This window comes from Ailuropoda melanoleuca, unplaced genomic scaffold (genome assembly GCF_002007445.2).
Source record: "Ailuropoda melanoleuca isolate Jingjing unplaced genomic scaffold, ASM200744v2 unplaced-scaffold8310, whole genome shotgun sequence".
NCBI lineage: Eukaryota > Metazoa > Chordata > Mammalia > Carnivora > Ursidae > Ailuropoda > Ailuropoda melanoleuca.
Genome location: NW_023253671.1, coordinates 43,727 through 63,811, shown reverse-complemented (window position 1 = coordinate 63,811; position 20,085 = coordinate 43,727). Strand labels below are relative to the sequence as shown.

Genomic DNA, 20,085 nt, shown 5'->3' with positions numbered 1-20,085 from the left:
CCAGGCAATTGTGATCCAAGGCTTGTGAAACCCCTGGGGATATATGAAATTAGAGAAAGGGGAAAACTGTCTGTGTATCAGAGCAGAAGCTTAATAAAGTAAGTACTTAAATGTATGGGAAGTTGAATTCAAACCAATGGAAATTCCAGGAAATAAATAGAAGGTTCTACTTCCACAGCCTGATCAAAGAATAGCAGGTCCTGGCACTGAGGCTGTGAGCCCTGCAATCATGGGCAGTTCTTCAGCCCCAGGACCACTGGCCCTCATATCACTGTAACACAATTCTTTTCAGAGCCCCCTTTATGTCTCTGTTCCTCAGGCTGTAGATGAAGGGGTTCAGCATGGGTGTGACCACCGTGTACATCACCGAGGCCACTGCACTTGCGTGGGAGCTCTGGGTAACAGCAGAGCTAAGGTACACTCCTAGGCTTGTACAATAAAATAAGGAGACAACCGAGAGGTGAGATGCACAGGTGGAAAATGCTTTATACTTGCCCTGAGCTGATGAGATCCCACATATGGAGGAAACTATCTTAGAGTAAGAGTAAAGGATCCCAGCTAGGGGAGCAGCAGCCAGCACCAATGTTGCAAAATACATCATCATGTCATTAAGAAAGGGGTCAGAACAGGCAAGTCGGACCACCTGATTCATTTCACAGAAAAAGTGGGAGATTTCCACCTCTCTGCAGAAGGTCAGCTGTAACACCATTAAGGTTTGCAATAAGGAATTCAGGGCACTCATGATCCAGGACAACAGAACCAGCAGTCCACAGAGCCGGGGGTTCATGATGACCGTGTAGTGCAGGGGGTGACAGATGGCCACGAAGCGGTCATAGGCCATCACACTCAGGAGAAAGGCATCCCAGCCTGCAAAGAGTAGGTAAAAGTATATCTGAGTGATACAACCTTCATAGGTTATGACTTTGCTCTGCGTCTGGATGTCCTGGAGCATCTTGGGGACGGTGGTGGAGGTGAAACAAATGTCTGCAAAGGACAGGTTGGCCAGGAAGAAGTACATGGGGGTGTGGAGGTGGGAGTCAGAGCTGACGGCCAGGATGAGGAGCAGGTTTCCAAACACAGTGATCAGGTACATGGAGAGGAAAAGCCCAAATATGAGGGGCTGCAGTTCTGGTTTCTCTGATAATCCCAGAAGAAGGAATTCTGAAATTTCTGTATCATTTCCTAGTTCCATATGGTGGAGAAGACTACCAGAGAACAAAAAATAACAAGACTAATTTTTCAATAATGAACCTTACAAGTAACATTGAAATTCTGCAATTTTTACTTTGCAGTCAGAAAGGCTATATCTTGGGGTGGCTCAGTTGGTTAGGTGTCTGCATTTGGTTCAGGTCATGATCCCGGAGTCTTATGAGTGAGCCGTGCTTTGGGTTCTCCCCACGGCAGGGATTTTGCTTCTTCTCTGCCCCTCCATCTCCCCCTGCTCCTGCTCTCTCTCTCTCTTTCTCAAATAAGTAAATAAAATCTTTTTTTGAAAAAAGTCAATATCCACAGTTTTTGTATGGAACTTGTCCCCTGTTGGGACATCCCAGCACTGAGTAGGAATGCGTATCCCACACTTTGCCTTTTGTGCAAGTACTCATATATTCTATACTGTTAATGAGACATTCTGTCACACTTTTGAGGAATAAAATTGAGCACTGACTGACCTCCAGGCAAATAGTATAGGTGTCAGGAAACATAAGTCTGCACAGTTCAGTGATGGAGAAGATAAAGAAAAAAACAAGATTAGATAGAATATCAGACTGTGAGAGGTGCTATGAAGAAAAGCCAGTAGAAATGAAACAGTGGACGGAGGTGTTACCTCGAGGAGGAAACAGCAGGAGACACAAGGTTATCCGTGTGTGCCCATCAGAGGGAACAACTGATGCAAAGACTCTGAGTTTGACTTGGTTTTTTTCACATTAAAATTTAAAACCTCAGTATGGTTGACATGCAATGTTACGTTAGTTTCAGGTGTACAATGCATTGATTCATCAGTTTAAACACCACGCCGTGCTCGCATGTGTGGAGCTGCCATCTGCCACCACACAACACTGTGGCCTTATCAGTGACTACATTCCCTGGGCTGTGCCCTTTATTCCCATGACTCATTCATTCCTTAACTGGAAGCTTTATTTACCACTCCCCTTCACCATTCTGCCTTTCCTTTGCTCATTTTTTTGTTTTAAAAATCACTGCCAGCATACGCAAGAAATGAACCCTGGAGCTTTACATAAAAAAACTAGGGTTGTACTGTACGGTGACTAACATAATATAATAATAAAAAATAAATAAAAATCACTGCAAGGCTATTGTCACCTCCACCACAATAATTAAGAAATCAGGGATCCAAGGCAAGCTGCTGACATCAAATAGTCTCTCCCTTAAGAATGTGAAAGTGCCCTTTAGCATAATCTCCTCCAGTCCCATACATGTTGATGCAAATGTTGGGTAATCGTTCTTTTTGATGGCTGAGTAATAGCCCATTGCATACATGGGTTAGCCCAGTGAAGGGTATAAAGGGGGGCACGTATTTCATGGAGCACTGGGTGTTATACGCAAACAATGAATCATGGAACACTACATCAAAAACTAAGTNCAGCCTGATCAAAGAATAGCAATTCCTGGCACTGAGGCTGTGAGCCCTGCAATCATGGGCAGTTCTTCAGCCCCAGGACCACTGGCCCTCATATCACTGTAACACAATTCTTTTCAGAGCCCCCTTTATGTCTCTGTTCCTCAGGCTGTAGATGAAGGGGTTCAGCATGGGTGTGACCACCGTGTACATNGATAAAAAAATAATTAATTAATTAAAAAAACTAAAAAAAAAATGAATGTGAATGTGCATCCAAATTCTAGTAGTAATGTCTCCTATGAGCATGTAAACATGTGTCTCCATTTTAATGTGATCATTTTATGCCCAGTAGTTAAAAAAACATAAAAAAATCAGTTCCAAAAACTTGAAGGAAGTAGGGACAAATATCCAATAAGCTCATGTGACCCCCTAGAGATGGTGAGGAGGACCAAATGTCCTTGGATCTGGCAACAGTCCAACCCTAGTTACAGTGTCTTGATGCCCAGAATAATAAAGAAGCAAAAGGCCATTTATCCAAAAGAAAAGGTAGGGAGGATTTTACGTTATCAAGACATCTGACCCATCGAACATCCCACCATAATAATAAATAAAGGGAAGACACCCACAACTCACTAAAGGAAATACACACAGTACAACAGAAGTAGGGGATTTTAAAACATGATTTGGTAAAAGAACTTTTCTAAATGATAAAAAATGCAAAACTTTATAATCAGAAACTAGGGTTTTGAATTTTGGACCTATGCATATTTGCTGTTTGAATTTGAAGCACCAACCAAACTATAATAAATGTTAATATCCTCCCCCAAATCGTAGGGCTCAAGCTGTCCATCCTTCTCAGGTGGTTGACAGATTTAGCGAATATATGGAAAGACCTTAGCATAGTTCCCTCCTGTTGATAATAAGTGGTTAATACTGGTGATAAGATTTGGCTGAGTTTTTTCTTCTCTCAATGTCTCCATTGCTTCCCCACCTCTGGGTCCCCAGTTCCACTCCCTTATTTCAGTCCCTTGTCATCTCTCCACCTACCACAGGCTGGCGTCCTCTAGCCAATATTCACATTTACCCTGAGAAATCGTTTATATTGCATTTAAGTTACTGTCCCAACTCTGCATCTTAACCCCTTCTTGGTGACTCCCCACTGGAGACTGAACCCCAAATTCCATAACTTCCAACACTTGGCTTGCCTCCCTTGGCCCATCCACCAGCTTCTCATTCCCACTGCCTCACCACACTGATGTCCTGAACACTGGACTGGACTTGTAGCTTCACCTGAAGCCCCGGTCTCCAGGCTCAGAGCCTCCACACACCTGCTGCCCTCTGCTGGGAGTCGCCCACTGGTCTCTTTGGGATCATTCACCTCCTGTCTTCACAATCCCATCGCCTCTTTCAAACTGTAAGGAGTCATCTCCTTCATGAATCCTTTGTTTTTGTTCTATTATTTTAGCATTCCCACAGAAAAACGATGCTTCCTCTTGCAGTAATTTAGATGTAAGTGTTATCACTGTGTAACTTTTATTTAATTCCATGTATGTTTCTCTGCTAGACTATGGGTGCCCTGGGGCGTGTTATACAGACTCTCACACTTTATCCCCAGACATAGTTTGGTTGGGAACAGTGGGAATAAATAAATGTTCATAAGGAACGAGAGAACCTCTGCTCACAGAAGTTGCCAGTGATGAGAGAGAGAACAGAAGCAGGGAGCTACTATCACAGGAAGGGAGAACATGGGAGAGAAATGTTTTCCACATCCTCAGATTGGGACCATGTCTCCATTTTAATGTGATCATTTTATGCCCAGTAGTTAAAGAAACATAAAAAAATCAGTTCCAAAAACTTGAAGGAAGTAGGGACAAATATCCAATAAGCTCATGTGACCCCCTAGAGATGGTGAGGAGGACCAAATGTCCTTGGATCTGGCAACAGTCCAACCCTAGTTACAGTGTCTTGATGCCCAGAATAATAAAGAAGCAAAAGGCCATTTATCCAAAAGAAAAGGTAGGGAGGATTTTACGTTATCAAGACATCTGACCCATCGAACATCCCACCATAATAATAAATAAAGGGAAGACACCCACAACTCACTAAAGGAAATACACACAGTACAACAGAAGTAGGGGATTTTAAAACATGATTTGGTAAAGGAACTTTTCTAAATGATAAAAAATGCAAAACTTTATAATCAGAAACTAGGGTTTTGAATTTTGGACCTATGCATATTTGCTGTTTGAATTTGAAGCACCAACCAAACTATAATAAATGTTAATATCCTCCCCCAAATCGTAGGGCTCAAGCTGTCCATCCTTCTCAGGTGGTTGACAGATTTAGCGAATATATGGAAAGACCTTAGCATAGTTCCCTCCTGTTGATAATAAGTGGTTAATACTGGTGATAAGATTTGGCTGAGTTTTTTCTTCTCTCAATGTCTCCATTGCTTCCCCACCTCTGGGTCCCCAGTTCCACTCCCTTATTTCAGTCCCTTGTCATCTCTCCACCTACCACAGGCTGGCGTCCTCTAGCCAATATTCACATTTACCCTGAGAAATCGTTTATATTGCATTTAAGTTACTGTCCCAACTCTGCATCTTAACCCCTTCTTGGTGACTCCCCACTGGAGACTGAACCCCAAATTCCATAACTTNGTTTATATTGCATTTAAGTTACTGTCCCAACTCTGCATCTTAACCCCTTCTTGGTGACTCCCCACTGGAGAGTGAACCCCAAATTCCATAACTTCCAACACTTGGCTTGCCTCCCTTGGCCCATCCACCAGCTTCTCATTCCCACTGCCTCACCACACTGATGTCCTGAACACTGGACTGGACTTGTAGCTTCACCTGAAGCCCCGGTCTCCAGGCTCAGAGCCTCCACACACCTGCTGCCCTCTGCTGGGAGTCGCCCACTGGTCTCTTTGGGATCATTCACCTCCTGTCTTCACAATCCCATCGCCTCTTTCAAACTGTAAGGAGTCATCTCCTTCATGAATCCTTTGTTTTTGTTCTATTATTTTAGCATTCCCACAGAAAAACGATGCTTCCTCTTGCAGTAATTTAGATGTAAGTGTTATCACTGTGTAACTTTTATTTAATTCCATGTATGTTTCTCTGCTAGACTATGGGTGCCCTGGGGCGTGTTATACAGACTCTCACACTTTATCCCCAGACATAGTTTGGTTGGGAACAGTGGGAATAAATAAATGTTCATAAGGAACGAGAGAACCTCTGCTCACAGAAGTTGCCAGTGATGAGAGAGAGAACAGAAGCAGGGAGCTACTATCACAGGAAGGGAGAACATGGGAGAGAAATGTTTTCCACATCCTCAGATTGGGACCATTTGTGGGTCAGACTGTGATTTATAAGAATAAATAGAATAAGATAAATAAGGCACAATGGAAAATATCAGATGTGGTCAGAGTTCATACCAAAGCATTTCATGGTTCTCCTTGTTGAGTCCCATGGGTGTGTGTGTGTGTGTGTGTGTGTGTGCACAAATGTGTTTATTTCTGTGTTTGCCTGTGCAGAACTGCTGGATCACATGTAAAAAGCATGTTTTGCTCTGAGATACAATTAAAAGATTCTTATCCATGTCGGTAAATGCAAGAATATTTTAAAAAGAAGGGCATTTCCAAGGTTCCTGAGTGGCTCAGCAGGTCATGATCCCAGGGTCCTGGGATGGAACCCTGAGTCCAGCTGTCAGCTCAGCGGGAGTCTGTGTGCCCCTGTCCCTCTGCTCCTGCCCCCACCCCCAGAATAAATAAATAAAATACTTTAAAAAATAAAAATAATAAAAATATGGCACTTCCGGGCAATGATGGAAAAGCACTGTGAATGAAGAGCCCGTTAGAACATCCAGGCTGCAGAGGGAGTGGGCAGCCAGTGTGGGTGCTGGGGTTCCTCCAGATTCAGGGACCGCACACTGACTGTACTTTTATTTTCCCAATCGCTTTGTTACAATACCCACATCAGGCCCTTGTTCTGGTTTTTATTCCATATTTATTCCTATGTGTTTGGCCACCCTTGTCCTCATATGGCTCAAGAAGGAATAGATGAGGCTAGCCTTTCTCTCACATGTCTTTATGGCATCTTTTCTTTTTTTTTTAATTAAAAAAAAAGTTTTCTTTATTTAAAACCCAGTGTGGGGCTGGAACTCAGGGCACTGAGAGCAAGACTTGGATGCTTTTATAGCTGAGCCTGCTGGGCACCCCTGGGGCATCTTTGCTTTGTAATTCCTGGGCTTTGAGTTTCGGTCTCTCTTTGACAAGCCCCTGGGCTCGCTCCACTCCTGTTTCTGATTTTGGTCCCACACGTGTAGGCGTCCCTACAATACACTCTATAAAATCTGAGACACACCTCAGAAACCTATTTCTGTCCTTCGTATGAATATCGCTGAGGGCCTTAGTCACACACACATTTATGTCACCCACTCTGCTTTCTTTGTTTGACACAGGATCCAAATGAGCAGGGACCTCACCTCCTTTGTGCACTTTTGTTGTTTGGAAAAGGTGTGCATTTAGATAGAAACACATTTTTAGACGATAAATTCATCAAATACAAACAAGAGGGGTAACGATAGCAGGGAAAAATACAGTGGATTCAAAACAGTCTTATAAATCTCAGTTGAATTTAAAAAGACTAATTTCTGGGTGCTGGCTAGCTCAGTCTGAGGAACATGTACCTCTTGAAACTTGGGGTTTCAAGTCCCACATTGGGTGCCGTGATTACTAAAATAAATAAAACAACTTTAAGGAAATAAAGATAAAAAGGCTAACTTCTTCAAGAAAAGATCTAAAATAACAATTTCATCACATTAGCAGACCTCTAAATCAAAATGGGATAGGCAAAAACCTAATGAAAAGAATAGGACAATATCCCTTAAAATCATAATTCATCCTAAAAATAGGCAGAGAGCAGTATCTAAAATTATAATGTCATCCTAAATAAACTTAAATAGAGTCAAACATGCTTGTGAAAATGTGTACTTTGAATGCAGAAGAATTGGTTGGACAGGATGGCAGAAGATGAGTGCTAGTTTAGAAAAGAGATCTAATCAGAAAAGGCAAAGGGCAGCAGTAAGCAGGCACAGATGTGAACTTAGAAGGCAATGCATGCAAAAGGCAATTTATTTAGACGTAAATAAAAAGCAATGGGTGGGGACAAAACATGACTGATGGATAGAATGGACTGGTCAAAGTTTATAAACTCTCACATTACCCAGCAAATACATCTCTACATACACACAAGAATTAAACATCAAATAGCAAACTCAGCTTACACATTTGTAATTATTTGTTGGAAAGAATGCAATCAAACAGAAGAAAAAAATGATTCAGCAAGAAAAACAAACAAACAACAACGAGAACGATCAGACCCAGTATACAAAGCAAAAAACTTGAACAGGCGATTTGGGATGGAGAAAGTAAATGGCTAATAAACCCCAAAATATATTCCACCTCCAGGTAATGAAATAAGCGCAAACTAAAGCCCTTTACAATTTGCCTTTATGTGCTGTAAATAAACTTTTTAAGTGAATACCTAATGTGAGAGAGGATTCTGTGAGATGTATATTTCCAGAACAGCTTTTGCAAGATAGTGGCTCCCTCCATTGGTCTGGACATTCTCTACTTTTTAAAAAAAGAATAATTTTATTTTATTTAAATTCAATTAATTAACATACAGTGTATTATTAGTTTCAGAGGTAGAGTTCAGTGATTTATCAGTTGCATAGACTACCTAGTGCCCATTACATCATGTGCCCTCCTTAATGCCCATCACCTAGTTACCCCATCCCCCCCACCCACCTCCCCTCCAGCAACCCTCAGTGTTTCCTAGAGTTAAGAATCCAGGTCTGGATCTTTCTTTCTTTTCTTTTCTTTTTTTAATTTTTTTATTATGTTACGTTAGTCTCCATACAGTAGATCATTAGTTTTTGATATAGTGTTCCATGATTCATTGTTTGCATATAACACCCAGTGCTCCATGCAATATGTGCCCTCCTTACTACCCATCACTGGCCTGTCCCAATCCACCACTCCCTCCCCTCTGAAGCCCTCAGTTTGTTTCCCAAAGTCCACAGTCTTTCTAATGAATATAGAACATGCTACAATATACATCATTTAAAAATATATTTAAATGTCCTCACTGCACTGCACTCACCTCCATACCTAATAGTCTATTTTCATATTCCCCTTTACTGCAAATCTCCTTGGAAGTGTTCACATTTTCCTAAAGAGAGTGCCTCCCATTCCTTCTCTAGTCTCATCCAACTTTTATTCCCACCACTTAATTGTCAACAGTAATCCTTGTATTGCTAAGTGCACAGACATTTCTTTGTTTAAAATCTTCAAAAAATGGAATATAAATGAATGAATTCACCATGCCAACAAACTGGCTATGGCTAGGCTGTTTAGGCCTTCAGGTGACCTCAGGTAAAAACTTTCAGCTTCCATTCTCTCTAACCTTTCCTGAAATACTTGCTGAGCTCTGAGACTCACCTGGATGGGGTCTTTGAGATGAAGGTCTCTATGTAGAGGTCCAAATTCTACACTGGATAGTTGATGATGGAGACTGAAGCTCTGTTCACAGACAGGACAGCAGGAAGGAATGAAGCATGGGTCCTCCAGCAGACGTAGGAATCCAAGCACAAAAACCATGTCTCCTCCAGCTGAAGGTTGAACGTGCCCAGGGGCTGCAACAGAGGAGATATTTACAGCTCTTTATGTTTGCTGTATCTGTTCCCTGTCCTTGCTCATTAGACACATATCCCATTGTTACTCCAACCCCTGAGCACATCTCCCCATGGGAACTTTTCTGCACCGAATGGAATTATTTCCTGTAGATTCTCTGTTCTCAAGAGACCAGGTTAGAATTCAGGTACATCCAATGTTTATTACTCCTTCCTGAACTTGCCTGGCTTCCAGAGCTCTAAGATTGAAAGTGTTCTCAGACCTGAGTGATTGCTTTTTCCTAATCTAAGACTGAGGACACCTGTCTTGACTGTGTTCCCTATGTCTCCAAAATATTGATCTGTGGTGGGAGCACAACTCCTGATAGCACCAGAAAATTGTTCGTCCTTCTCCAAAAAGCAAAAGCATGTTCCTTTGCTACAAAACCATGGGCACAACAATCCTTGGATTCATAATTCTTTTGACAAATAAATTAGAAGTTCAGTGTTTGAATAGAAGTTAAAAGTTGACATTTAGTCATTCACTTATAAAAGATTTGGTAGTTATAAGAGATCAATTTAGACCTTTTAATGCACCATGGGCTGAGCTGACAATCTTATATGGATAATCTCACTTATTTTCTCCAAAAGCCATTCTATGAGGACCATAAAATGATGAGCCTCATTGCACATTTGTAGAAATGTGACTTGGAAGTGTTGAGTGCTTGTCCCAGAATTATGAACTGCATCATTAAGAAATGATGTGTTTTGATTGGAATGTTACAGTATAGGCCAGTGTTTCTCAGCCAGACATGATTTTGCCTCCAGGGGACACTTGAAATTATCTGGAGAAATTTTTGACTGTCATAACTTGGGAAGTGCTGTTACTAATTTGGTATGTCTAAGGTGGCACAGAGAGCGTGACTCTGAAGCTCCCAGCCATTGATATTCCCTGTCTTGGTCTGTAGTCACTTTTTTGTGTTAAGGCTCTGGTCCAGTGTCAGAGTCAGATGTGTTCTTCTTCTCCCAGAATCCCCTGTGCTCCTCAGGTTTGACCTTAGGTGGTCAGACAAATTTACCCATGTCTCTTTTCTCTTATAACAGGAAATGAATCTGCCAAGCCTTTATTTCCTTATCTCTAAACTGGAGAAATTCCATCTAAGGTATCAGTCTGAGAACTTAGTAATACTTTAGAGCTCACAGGAGATTCCATGGCACAGAGCAGGTGCTCCATCCATGGGGACTATTGTGGCCATCTAAGTTCCACATTTCCCAAGCTCATGATGACACCACAAAAGGTCTCTTGGGACAGGAAGTGAGTCCAGGATTGCTCTTCCTCTGGGATAGTTTTTTGGTTGTTTTGGGAATGAAGTGGGTGTCACTAGAAGCATCCTGCATGGCCGGGGGGAGCCAGGCACTCACTTGCACCCTCTCACAGTCATCCCTAGGAGAAGTCCTTGGCCAGGAAGAGCTCCTGTGTCACTGAATGTGCTGCTCTGTGGTAGAGGGTATGTGGGTAAAGTGTAATTGTTCCTTTTACTCTGTTCAGTGTGTTTAATGCTGGGTGTATTTTTTTCAAATTTTTTTATTGTATTATGTTAGTCACCATACAGTACATCCCTGGTTTTTTATGTAAAGTTAGATGAATGCTGGGTGTATTTTGCTCCAACTTGGGGCTTGAGTTACTTCGTCGGACACTTGTACTTCCACGAAGGACTCTCATCATCAGTTACTGTCAAAACTGGTGCTCCTTGGGGAAAAGTTGTGAAAAATCTCCTCTTTTGCCATCTTGAAAACTTTTTTTCCCCCGTTCGGATAAAATACATGTTTTCCTAGAAGCTCCACTAACAGATTTCAGCTCACATACGTCTTGACAAATTAGTGTCGTGTGGTATGTTAGGCAGAATGATGGCCTTCCAAAAATGTCCTCATCCCAATCCTCAGAACCTGTGAAATATTAGGTTACAGAGAAAAGGAATTATAGTTCTTGAAGGAATTAGGATTGCTACTCCCCTAACCTTAAAATAGAGCTTATCTGAGGTTATCAATACGAAGCCAGTATAATCACAAGGGTCCATGAATAGGAAAAGGAGGCAGCAATAAGAGTCTAAGAAATGAGACATAACAAAGACTCAGCTGGCCACTGCAGGCATTGAAGATGGAGGGAGGGGCCATGGGACAGGGGTTGGGGCAGTGTCTAGAAGCTGGAGAAGGCAAGTGAGTAAGTTACCCGTTAGAGTCTCTACAAAGGAATGCAACCCTGCAGACATATTGATTTTTGTCCCAGGGAGAGTCGTTATGGACTTCTGATCTCCAGAACTGCAAGGTAATATCTTTGTGCTCTTTTAAGCCACTAAGTCTGTGGTCACTGTTACCACAGCAACAGTAAGCCAAGGCACTTGATCACCCTATATTGATGTTTTAATCTGAATATATTGCCACTCTTATCAAATCAGTGTCCTACACTTAGAAAAAGCAGATTATCAAAATTGGAAAGACAACCTAACCTCTTCAGGACTAAAGAGTGTAATGAAATTCAGTATATCAAAACATTGTGAAATTGGCTTAAGCCTAAATTGGCTTCAAGATATGAGAATAAGAAAACAAAAATCCTAGGGGCGCCTGGGTGGCTCAGTCGTTAAGCGTCTGCCTTCGGCTCAGGGCGTGATCCCGGAGTTCTGGGATCGAGTCCCACATCAGGCTCCTCCGCTATGAGCCTGCTTCTTCCTCTCCCACTCTCCCTGCTTGTGTTCCCTCTCTCGCTGGCTGTCTATCCCTGTCAAATAAATAAATAAAATCTTTAAAAAAAAAAAAACAAAAAAACAAAAATCCTATAAAATAAAAACCTGTCATATTATAAAACTGTAATCAAAATCAATGAGGGAAAGCAAGGCATTTGAAATAAATGGTGCTGGATCATTCGTAACTAGTAACAACTACTTACATTAAATTTTATCTTAATACCAACACTTGTTGGCATAAAAGAGTGAACTTGTAGAAAAATAAAATGACTAAAATGAACTTGTAGAAAAAATGTGAAATATCATTGGAATTCTCAAAGAAAGATTAGATTAATCTTCTGAACTTATACCAGTTGGAAGTTAATGAACTGAGAACACAATTGAGGAATCCCAGGGCATGAAAACGTGTAAGTCTAGCAATAACAGAAATTTCAAAACAAAGTGAAACTAGAGAAAATATGTTGAACACGTTGCCTATTACAAAACAAGAAGTGCAGACATGCAAAAATTTCTTTTAAACAAATCAGAATATAAATACCTAAGATGAGAAATGGTCTGAGGATGAAAACCAAAAATATGAAAAGAATACATGCAAATTAATATATAAACATGAAAATGTGCTAAACTTTGTAACAATCAAATCAAGTGAAATTATAATATTAAGGAAACCATAATAAATCTCAGTGCAGGTTGTGATTAATTTCTAAGGCTTCGGCCCTCAGAGACAGAACATTTCTTAGCTGGGGAGCTGACTTCTAGAAGTGTGCATTTATGTGTTAGGGATTAGACAGTTATGATACTAAGCTATGGCTGGAGGCCGCATAATGTGATGCCCAACAGAACATCTGAATCAGACAGCCCTGCACAGACCTCAGAAGGGGTGAGCCTTTTCACCACAGCCTGGACCTTGACTGAGTCAATTGGTTGCCATAAGCTCTGCCTCCTCCTCCCTAATAAATGGGGAATGATACTAATATCATGAATGTTATTAGAAAACTTACATGAGATAATGTGTATAAACACTTAAACAGTGACGGCAGAGTACTATTATTATTTTTTGTTATCAATATCCATATCGATAACCAAATTTCTTGGGATGCCTGGGTGCCTTAGTCTTTTAACTGGCTGACTCTTGATCTCAGCTCAGGTCTTGATCTCAGGGTTATGAGTTCAAACCCTCTTTGTGCTCCATGTCGGGCAATGAGTCTATTAAAACATACAAACAAACAAGCAGGCAAACAATACAAAAAGAACATATTATTTATTTATTAATTGGATTGTTTGTTTTTGGTGTTGTAGGAGTTCTTTATATATTTTAGATATTAACCCCTTATCAGATATATCATTTGCAAATATCTTCTCCTATTCGGTAAGTTATCTTTTTGTTTTATCGATTGTTTCCTTTGGTGTGTAAAAGCTTTTAATTTGATGTAGTCCTAATTATTTTTGCTTTTCTTTCCCAAATCCTAGGAGACTTATTTAGATGGATTTTTCTATAACTGATGTCAGAGAATTTACTACCTATGCTCTCTTAAGATTTTTATGGTGTTAGGTCTCACATTTAGTTCTTTAATGGATTTTGAGTTTATTTTTGTGTATGTAATTAGAGAATGGTCCAGTTCCATTCTTTTACATAGCTGTCCAATTTTCCCAGCACCATTTAGTGAAAAGATTATCTTCTCCCCATATTCTTGCCTCTTTTGTCACATATCAATTAACCGTATAATCATGGGCTTATTTCGGGGGTCTCTAGTCTTTTCCGTTGACCCATCTGCCTATTTTTATGCTGGTACCATACTGCTATGATCACTACAGCCTTGTCGTGTGTCTTGAGACCTCATATTGTGATACCTCAGCTCTGTTCTTCTATCTCAGGATTGCTTTGGCTATTCAGGGTCTTCCGTGGTTCCACACAAAGTTTAGTATTATTAATTTGAGTTTTGTGTAACTGCTATTGGTATTTTGATAGAGATTGCATTTAATCTGTAGACTGCTTTGTTTAATATGGACATTTTCACAGTATCAATCTCCAATCCTGAGTGTAGTACATCTCGCCATTTGTTTGTGTCATCTTCAACCTCTTTCATCAGTTTTTTATACTTTCTGGAGTACAGATGTTTCACATCTTTGGTTAAATTTATTCCTAAGTATTTCATTCTGTTGGGTGAGAATGTAAATGGTTTTTTTTTGTTTGTTTGTTTTTTTTCTTTCTGCTACTTCATTGTCTATAGAAATGTTACTGATTTCTGGGTATTGATTTTGTAACTTGTACTTTACTGAATTTGTTTATTACTTCTAGCAGTTTTTTTTTTCTTTTTTGGTAGATTCTTCAGATTTTCTATGCTTAATATCATGTCATCTGCAAATAGTGACAGTTTAACTTCTTTCCCAATACGGATGCCCTTATTCTCTTTTCTGGTCTGATTTCTCTGGCTAGGACTTCCAGTACTCTGTTGAATAAAAGTGGTGAGAGTGGATATCATTGTCTTGTTCCTGACATTAGGGGAAAAGCTCTCAGTTTTTCACCATTGAGTATGAAGTTAGGTGTGGGTTTTTCATATATGGCCTATATTATGTTGATGTATGCTCCATCTATCCCTAATTTGTTGAGAGTTTTTATTATGAATGAATGTTAAATCTTGTCAAATGCTTTTTCTGCATCTATTGAGATGATCATATACTTTTGAGCCTCCATTTTGTTGATGTGGTGTATGACATCGATTGATTTGCAAATATTGAAACATCTTCACATCCCTGAAAAAATCCTGCCTGATTGTGGTGAATGATCTTTTTAATATATTATTGTACATAGTTTGCTGGCATTTTGTTGAGGATTTTTACATCTGTCTTCATCAAGGGTGTTGGCCTAGAGGATTTTGTTTTTGTTTTTGTCATTGCTTGTGTGTGTGTCTGTGTGTGTGTGCATGTGTGTGTGCGTGTATGTGTATGTGTGGGGGGGCATTATGTGTGTGTGGTGTCCTAGTGTGGTTTGGTGTCAGGGTAATGCTGGCCTGATGCAATGCATTTGTAAGCTCTCCTTCCTCTTCTGTGTTTTAGAATAGTTTGAGGAGACTAGGTATTAACTTTTCTTTAAATGTCTGGTAGACTTTCCCCATAAATCCATCTGGTCCCAAACTTGTACTTTTCGGTGGCTTTTGGATTACCAACTCAATTTTGTTACTTATAATTGTTCTGCTCAGATTTTCTATTTCTTCCTGTTCTGTTTTAGAAGATGGTATATTTCAGGGGTGCCTGGGTGGCACAGCGGTTAAGCGTCTGCCTTCAGCTCAGGGCGTGATCCCGGCGTTATGGGATCGAGCCCCACATCCGGCTCCTCTGCTATGAGCCTGCTTCTTCCTCTCCCACTCCCCCTGCTTGTGTTCCCTCTCTCTCTGGCTGTCTCTATCTCTGTCAAATAAATAAATAAAATCTTAACAACAAAAAAAAGAAGATGGTATATTTCAAGGACTTTCTCCATTTCTTCTAGGTTGTACATTTTGTTGCCCTACACTTTTTCATAGTATTCTCTTATAATTCTTTGTATTTCTATGGCAAAAGTTGTTGCTTCCATTTCTAACTGCTAATTTTGTCTTTTCTCTCTTTTTTTTCATGACTGTTGCTAAGTGATTGTCAATTTTCTTTAACTTTTCAAATAACTAACTCTTGCTTTCATTGATTTTGTTTCTGTTCCTTTTTTAAGTCTCTGCGTCATTGATTTCTGCTCTAATCTTTATTATTCCCTTTCTTTTACTCATGCTGGGCTTTGTTTGTTATTTCGTATATAACCTCAGTACCTGATAGTGATTTAGAGAAGGAATACCAAATATGAATTGCTTTAATTTAATTTAAATTTAATTTAATTTTAATTTAATTTAATTTTACTTTACTTTAATTTAATTTCATTGGTCCCATATCCATCTAGACACTGCTTTCTTTCTTGTTAGGAGAGATATCTTCCATCACTGTTCACTGTGAATCAGCTACACCAGTGTTCTAGATCCATGTTCCACTAGACTTTTTCCTTTTAATTATACCACTGAAGTATAATTATATACAATAAACTGCACCTATTTAAAGTATATAGTTTGACTTGTGGTGAGCACAGCATAAAATAAAGTGTTGAACGACTATGTTGTACACCTGAAAGTAATGTAATATTGTGTGTCAACTATAATTAAAATAATTTTTAAATAAAGTGTGCAGTTTACTGCATTAAAGGAGTCATATAAAATATAGGAGCACATTATTTTTTTAAAACTTAATAATTTCTTTTTTATTATGATATGTTAGTCACCATACAGTACTTCATTAGTTTTTGATGTAGTGTTCCAACAGTCATTATTTGCGTGTAACACCCAGTGTTCACTGCAATACATGCCCTCCTTAATACCCATCAGCAGGCTAACCCACCCCCACTGCCTCCCCTCTAAAACCCTCAGTTTGTTTCCTGGAGTCCATAGTATCTCATAGTTTTTCTCCCCCTCTAATTTCCCCCCCTTCACTTTTCCCTTCCTTCTCCTAAAGTCCTCCATGCTATTCCTTATGTTCCTCGTATGAGTGAAACCATATGATTCTGTTTGTATGTAATTCCAGAAGTGCACGATAAGCTTTAACTACTTGGTTCTGTTAACTAAAATTTAATGCCACTGAGCCTCAGTGTTGTTATTTCTGAAGATAACATGGGATAATAAGACTAATTTCAGAGGCATACTGTGGGAATAAACAAATGTGTGGTCATATTTTGTACAATCCTAATAAAATGTTCAAAGCTGGGAGGTATGAAATGTGTGTGTGTTTATACACATTTTCTTTCAAGTAAACAAGGGTGCTCATATGCACACGCACATAGACTCATTATTAGGTGATCTTTTGTGTCACAGGTGAACTTGAGAGAAAAGGGGAGAGGATAAGAATGAAAAGAATGAACATTTGGCTTAATGTGAAAGTAAAGTATTGTAAAAATTTGAACACGAAATTTAATACGGAATGTGTGGCCTTAATGATTCAATATTTTTTACCTTAGTGCCTTTAGGTCAGAACAGCTCAGGGCATGGGAGATTTTCTGTATCTGCTATTGGGGTTGAACAACTCCAAAGTGACTTCGTATTTCTTTTTCTACCTAAAGCAGGATTTCAATACTAAATATCCTTATCCAAGAGAGTATAAATGAATAAGATCCAAGGCTTGATTCCTGTCCCTTGAGAAAGTTATATTAGATAATGGTCTGGATTAGATTTTTAAAAGATTTTATTTATTTATTTGAGAGGGAGAGAGAGAGAGAGAGAGAGAGAGAGAGAGAAGAATCACCATTGAGCAGAGAGCCCCGTTGAGGGGCTTGATCCCAAATCCCTGAGATCATGACCCAAGCCAAAGGCAGATGCTTAACCGACTGAGCCACCCAGATGCCCCTGGATTAGATGTTTATTGTGGTTGTAACAAATGACCAAGCTGCTGCCTTCAAACAAATACATTTAATTTCTGATAGTTCTGGAAGTCAGAAGTCTCAAGTAGTTCTCCCTGGGCTAAAATCACTGTGTGCAGAGAAGAGTTCATTCTGGAGGTCTGCAGAGAATAGGTTTTCTTGCCTATTCCAGCTTTAGAGCCACCTGTACTCTCTCACTCATGTGCCCTCCCTTTTCCTTCAAAGTCAAAATATAGCATCTCAAGATCTCTCTCTGACTCCAAGTCTTCTGCCTCCCTCTTCCACGGTTGGAGGACCCTTGTGATCTATTGAGCTCACCTGGATAATCAGAATAAGTTTACCCTAGTGTCAGCTGACTAGCAGCGTTAATACCATTCCCAACCTTAATTCTCCTTGGCCATGACACAATGTATATCCAAAGATTCTGTGGATAAAACGTGGAAATGTTTTGGGGACATTATTCTGCTACTAAAAGACTTTGTCAGAGGTATATTTGCTGTCAATTCATGGGCCCTCCCTTTGAAGAATCAAAGACAGAATTTATTTCAGAGTCTACATGAGAATTGAGATTTTCTTTCAAAACCACACATGAAGAGGACCACGTAGATTATTTATTAATATCGCCCCAAAGATACAAATCACAATGTAACCTTTCAATTAAATAAAACCAATATCAACTCAAGGTTAAGGTAAAGTACAAGGATATTAGGTCTCTGGGGCTGACAAGTTCATGAGAATGAGGAAACAAAACTGGATTCACTTCTAATCTCTTCTCTTGGGAACAGAGTCTCAGCAGGATAAGTTTCCTTTCTGTCCAGACCAGTGGCCCACAGGGAATGAAGTGCTCTGAGGAAGGCTTAACAATGGAAAAAGCACCTAATGAGCAGACACAGGGAGCTGTAAATATCTCCTCTGCTGTAGAACGTCAGCATGTGAATCCTTGGACTGGCCGGGACATGGTTGTTGCTTTTGGGTTCCTAAGTATCGCAGAGGGACCCATGCTGCATTTGTTTCCTTCTGTCCTGTTTGGGAACAGAGCTTTGGTCTCCATCATCAATCATCCAAGAAGAATTCAGACCTGCACACAGAGACCTTCATCTTATAGATCCCACCCAGGTGAGTCTGAGAGCCCAGCAGGTATTTCAGGAAAGGATCAGAGAGAATGGAAGCTGAGAACTTTTACCTGAGGTCACCTGAGATAGTAGACTCAATTATTTGTAACTTATGTAATGTGTTCAAAAGAGAAGTGTCCACTGGACTCAGTAATGCTGTCACCATTGTTGACAATACGTGGTGGGAATGGAAGAGCAGTTGGATGAGTCAGGGGAAGGAACGGGGAGGACCTAAAGTGGTTCCAGTGAAAATAGAACATATCCAAGGAGTCTGCAGTAAATGGGAGCAGGAAAACAGAGTATTAGTTTTGAGCACTTTCCGTATTTATAGAAAGACCCAGACGCATGCAGGTAGCTGTTCCCTTGCAATGACAGTCCTGAGACATACGTTTCTCAGCATCTTCTCTCACACTGAGTATTCACACGAAAAATTGTATTTCATATACAAATAGCCATATGCTGACTAGCTTCACTTTGTAATACTTCATTACCAGGAGATGTGAAAATGATGGAGAGATTTGTGGGGTAGAAGAAAAACTCAGCCAAATCTTTTCACTGGTTGTAATCACTCACTTAGCGACAGGAAGGAACTGTACTGTAAGCTTTTTACACATACTGATGACCGCTTTCTGCCACCCTAGGAGGATGGCTGCTGCTATCCCCACTATCTGAGTGACGATATTCACATTTGGAATGGATTGCTTGTCTCTCCCAAGTTCAAGCAGCATATATGTGGTAGTTATGACATTCAAAGCCTGGTTTTTCTGGGGTGCCTGGGTGACTGAGTCATTAAGGGTCTGCCTTCGGCCCAGGGCATGATCCCAGGGTTCAGGGATCGAGCCCTGCATCGGGCTCTCTGCTCTGCTGGAAGCCTGCTTCTTCCTCTCCCACTCCCCCTGCTTGTGTTCCCTCTCTCGTTGGCTATCTCTCTCTCTGTCAAATAAATAAATAAAATCTTTAAAAAAAAAAAATCACAGGNAAAGACAAAACCAACCAACCAACCAAACAAAAAACCTGGTTTTCTGATTCCAAAAGTTTTGCCTTTAAAATCATTCTGAAAAGTCTTTTATTATTTCATCTTTAAAAGTCCCCTTCTATTGTCATACATTGTATATTTTCTGTTGTGAATTGCGATTTATTCCCTTTGCACATTTTTTTCTCGAATGCTATTCAATCGGTAAAATATCTTGAAATCATGATGATACCAATGCTTTATTGTTTAGAAACATTGTTATTTTCCTGCTTTGTTAATTATTCTGGGCACCAGGGGATGTGGACTGGGGCTGGAATGCTGCCAGAACCAGGGAAGCTCTTGGCTCATCAGTCTCTCAGGGACCCCCTGAGCTTATTAGATCTTTTTTCCCCCTTGTGTCCATTTGTTTCCTCTCTGTGATTTTGGAACTGCTTTCTTATGTTTCTTTACATACAGGACACAATTGATGATGGGCATGACAGTGCGCGTGTGATGTGATGAGCACTGGGTGTTATATGCGACTGATAATTTATTGAGCACTAGGTCTGAAACTAATGATGTATCGTATGTTGGGTAATTGAATT

At 40.1% G+C, this 20,085-nt stretch overlaps 1 protein-coding gene across 1 annotated transcript; it reads right to left on the bottom strand.

The window, feature by feature from the left end:
* Positions 1–268: 268 nt before the first annotated feature.
* On the bottom strand, positions 269–1,192 carry LOC117800825 (olfactory receptor-like protein OLF4). Its single transcript, XM_034653382.1, has one exon. It carries the CDS (start codon positions 1,190–1,192, stop codon positions 269–271), a length of 924 nt encoding a protein of 307 aa, XP_034509273.1.
* Positions 1,193–20,085: the final 18,893 nt, after the last annotated feature.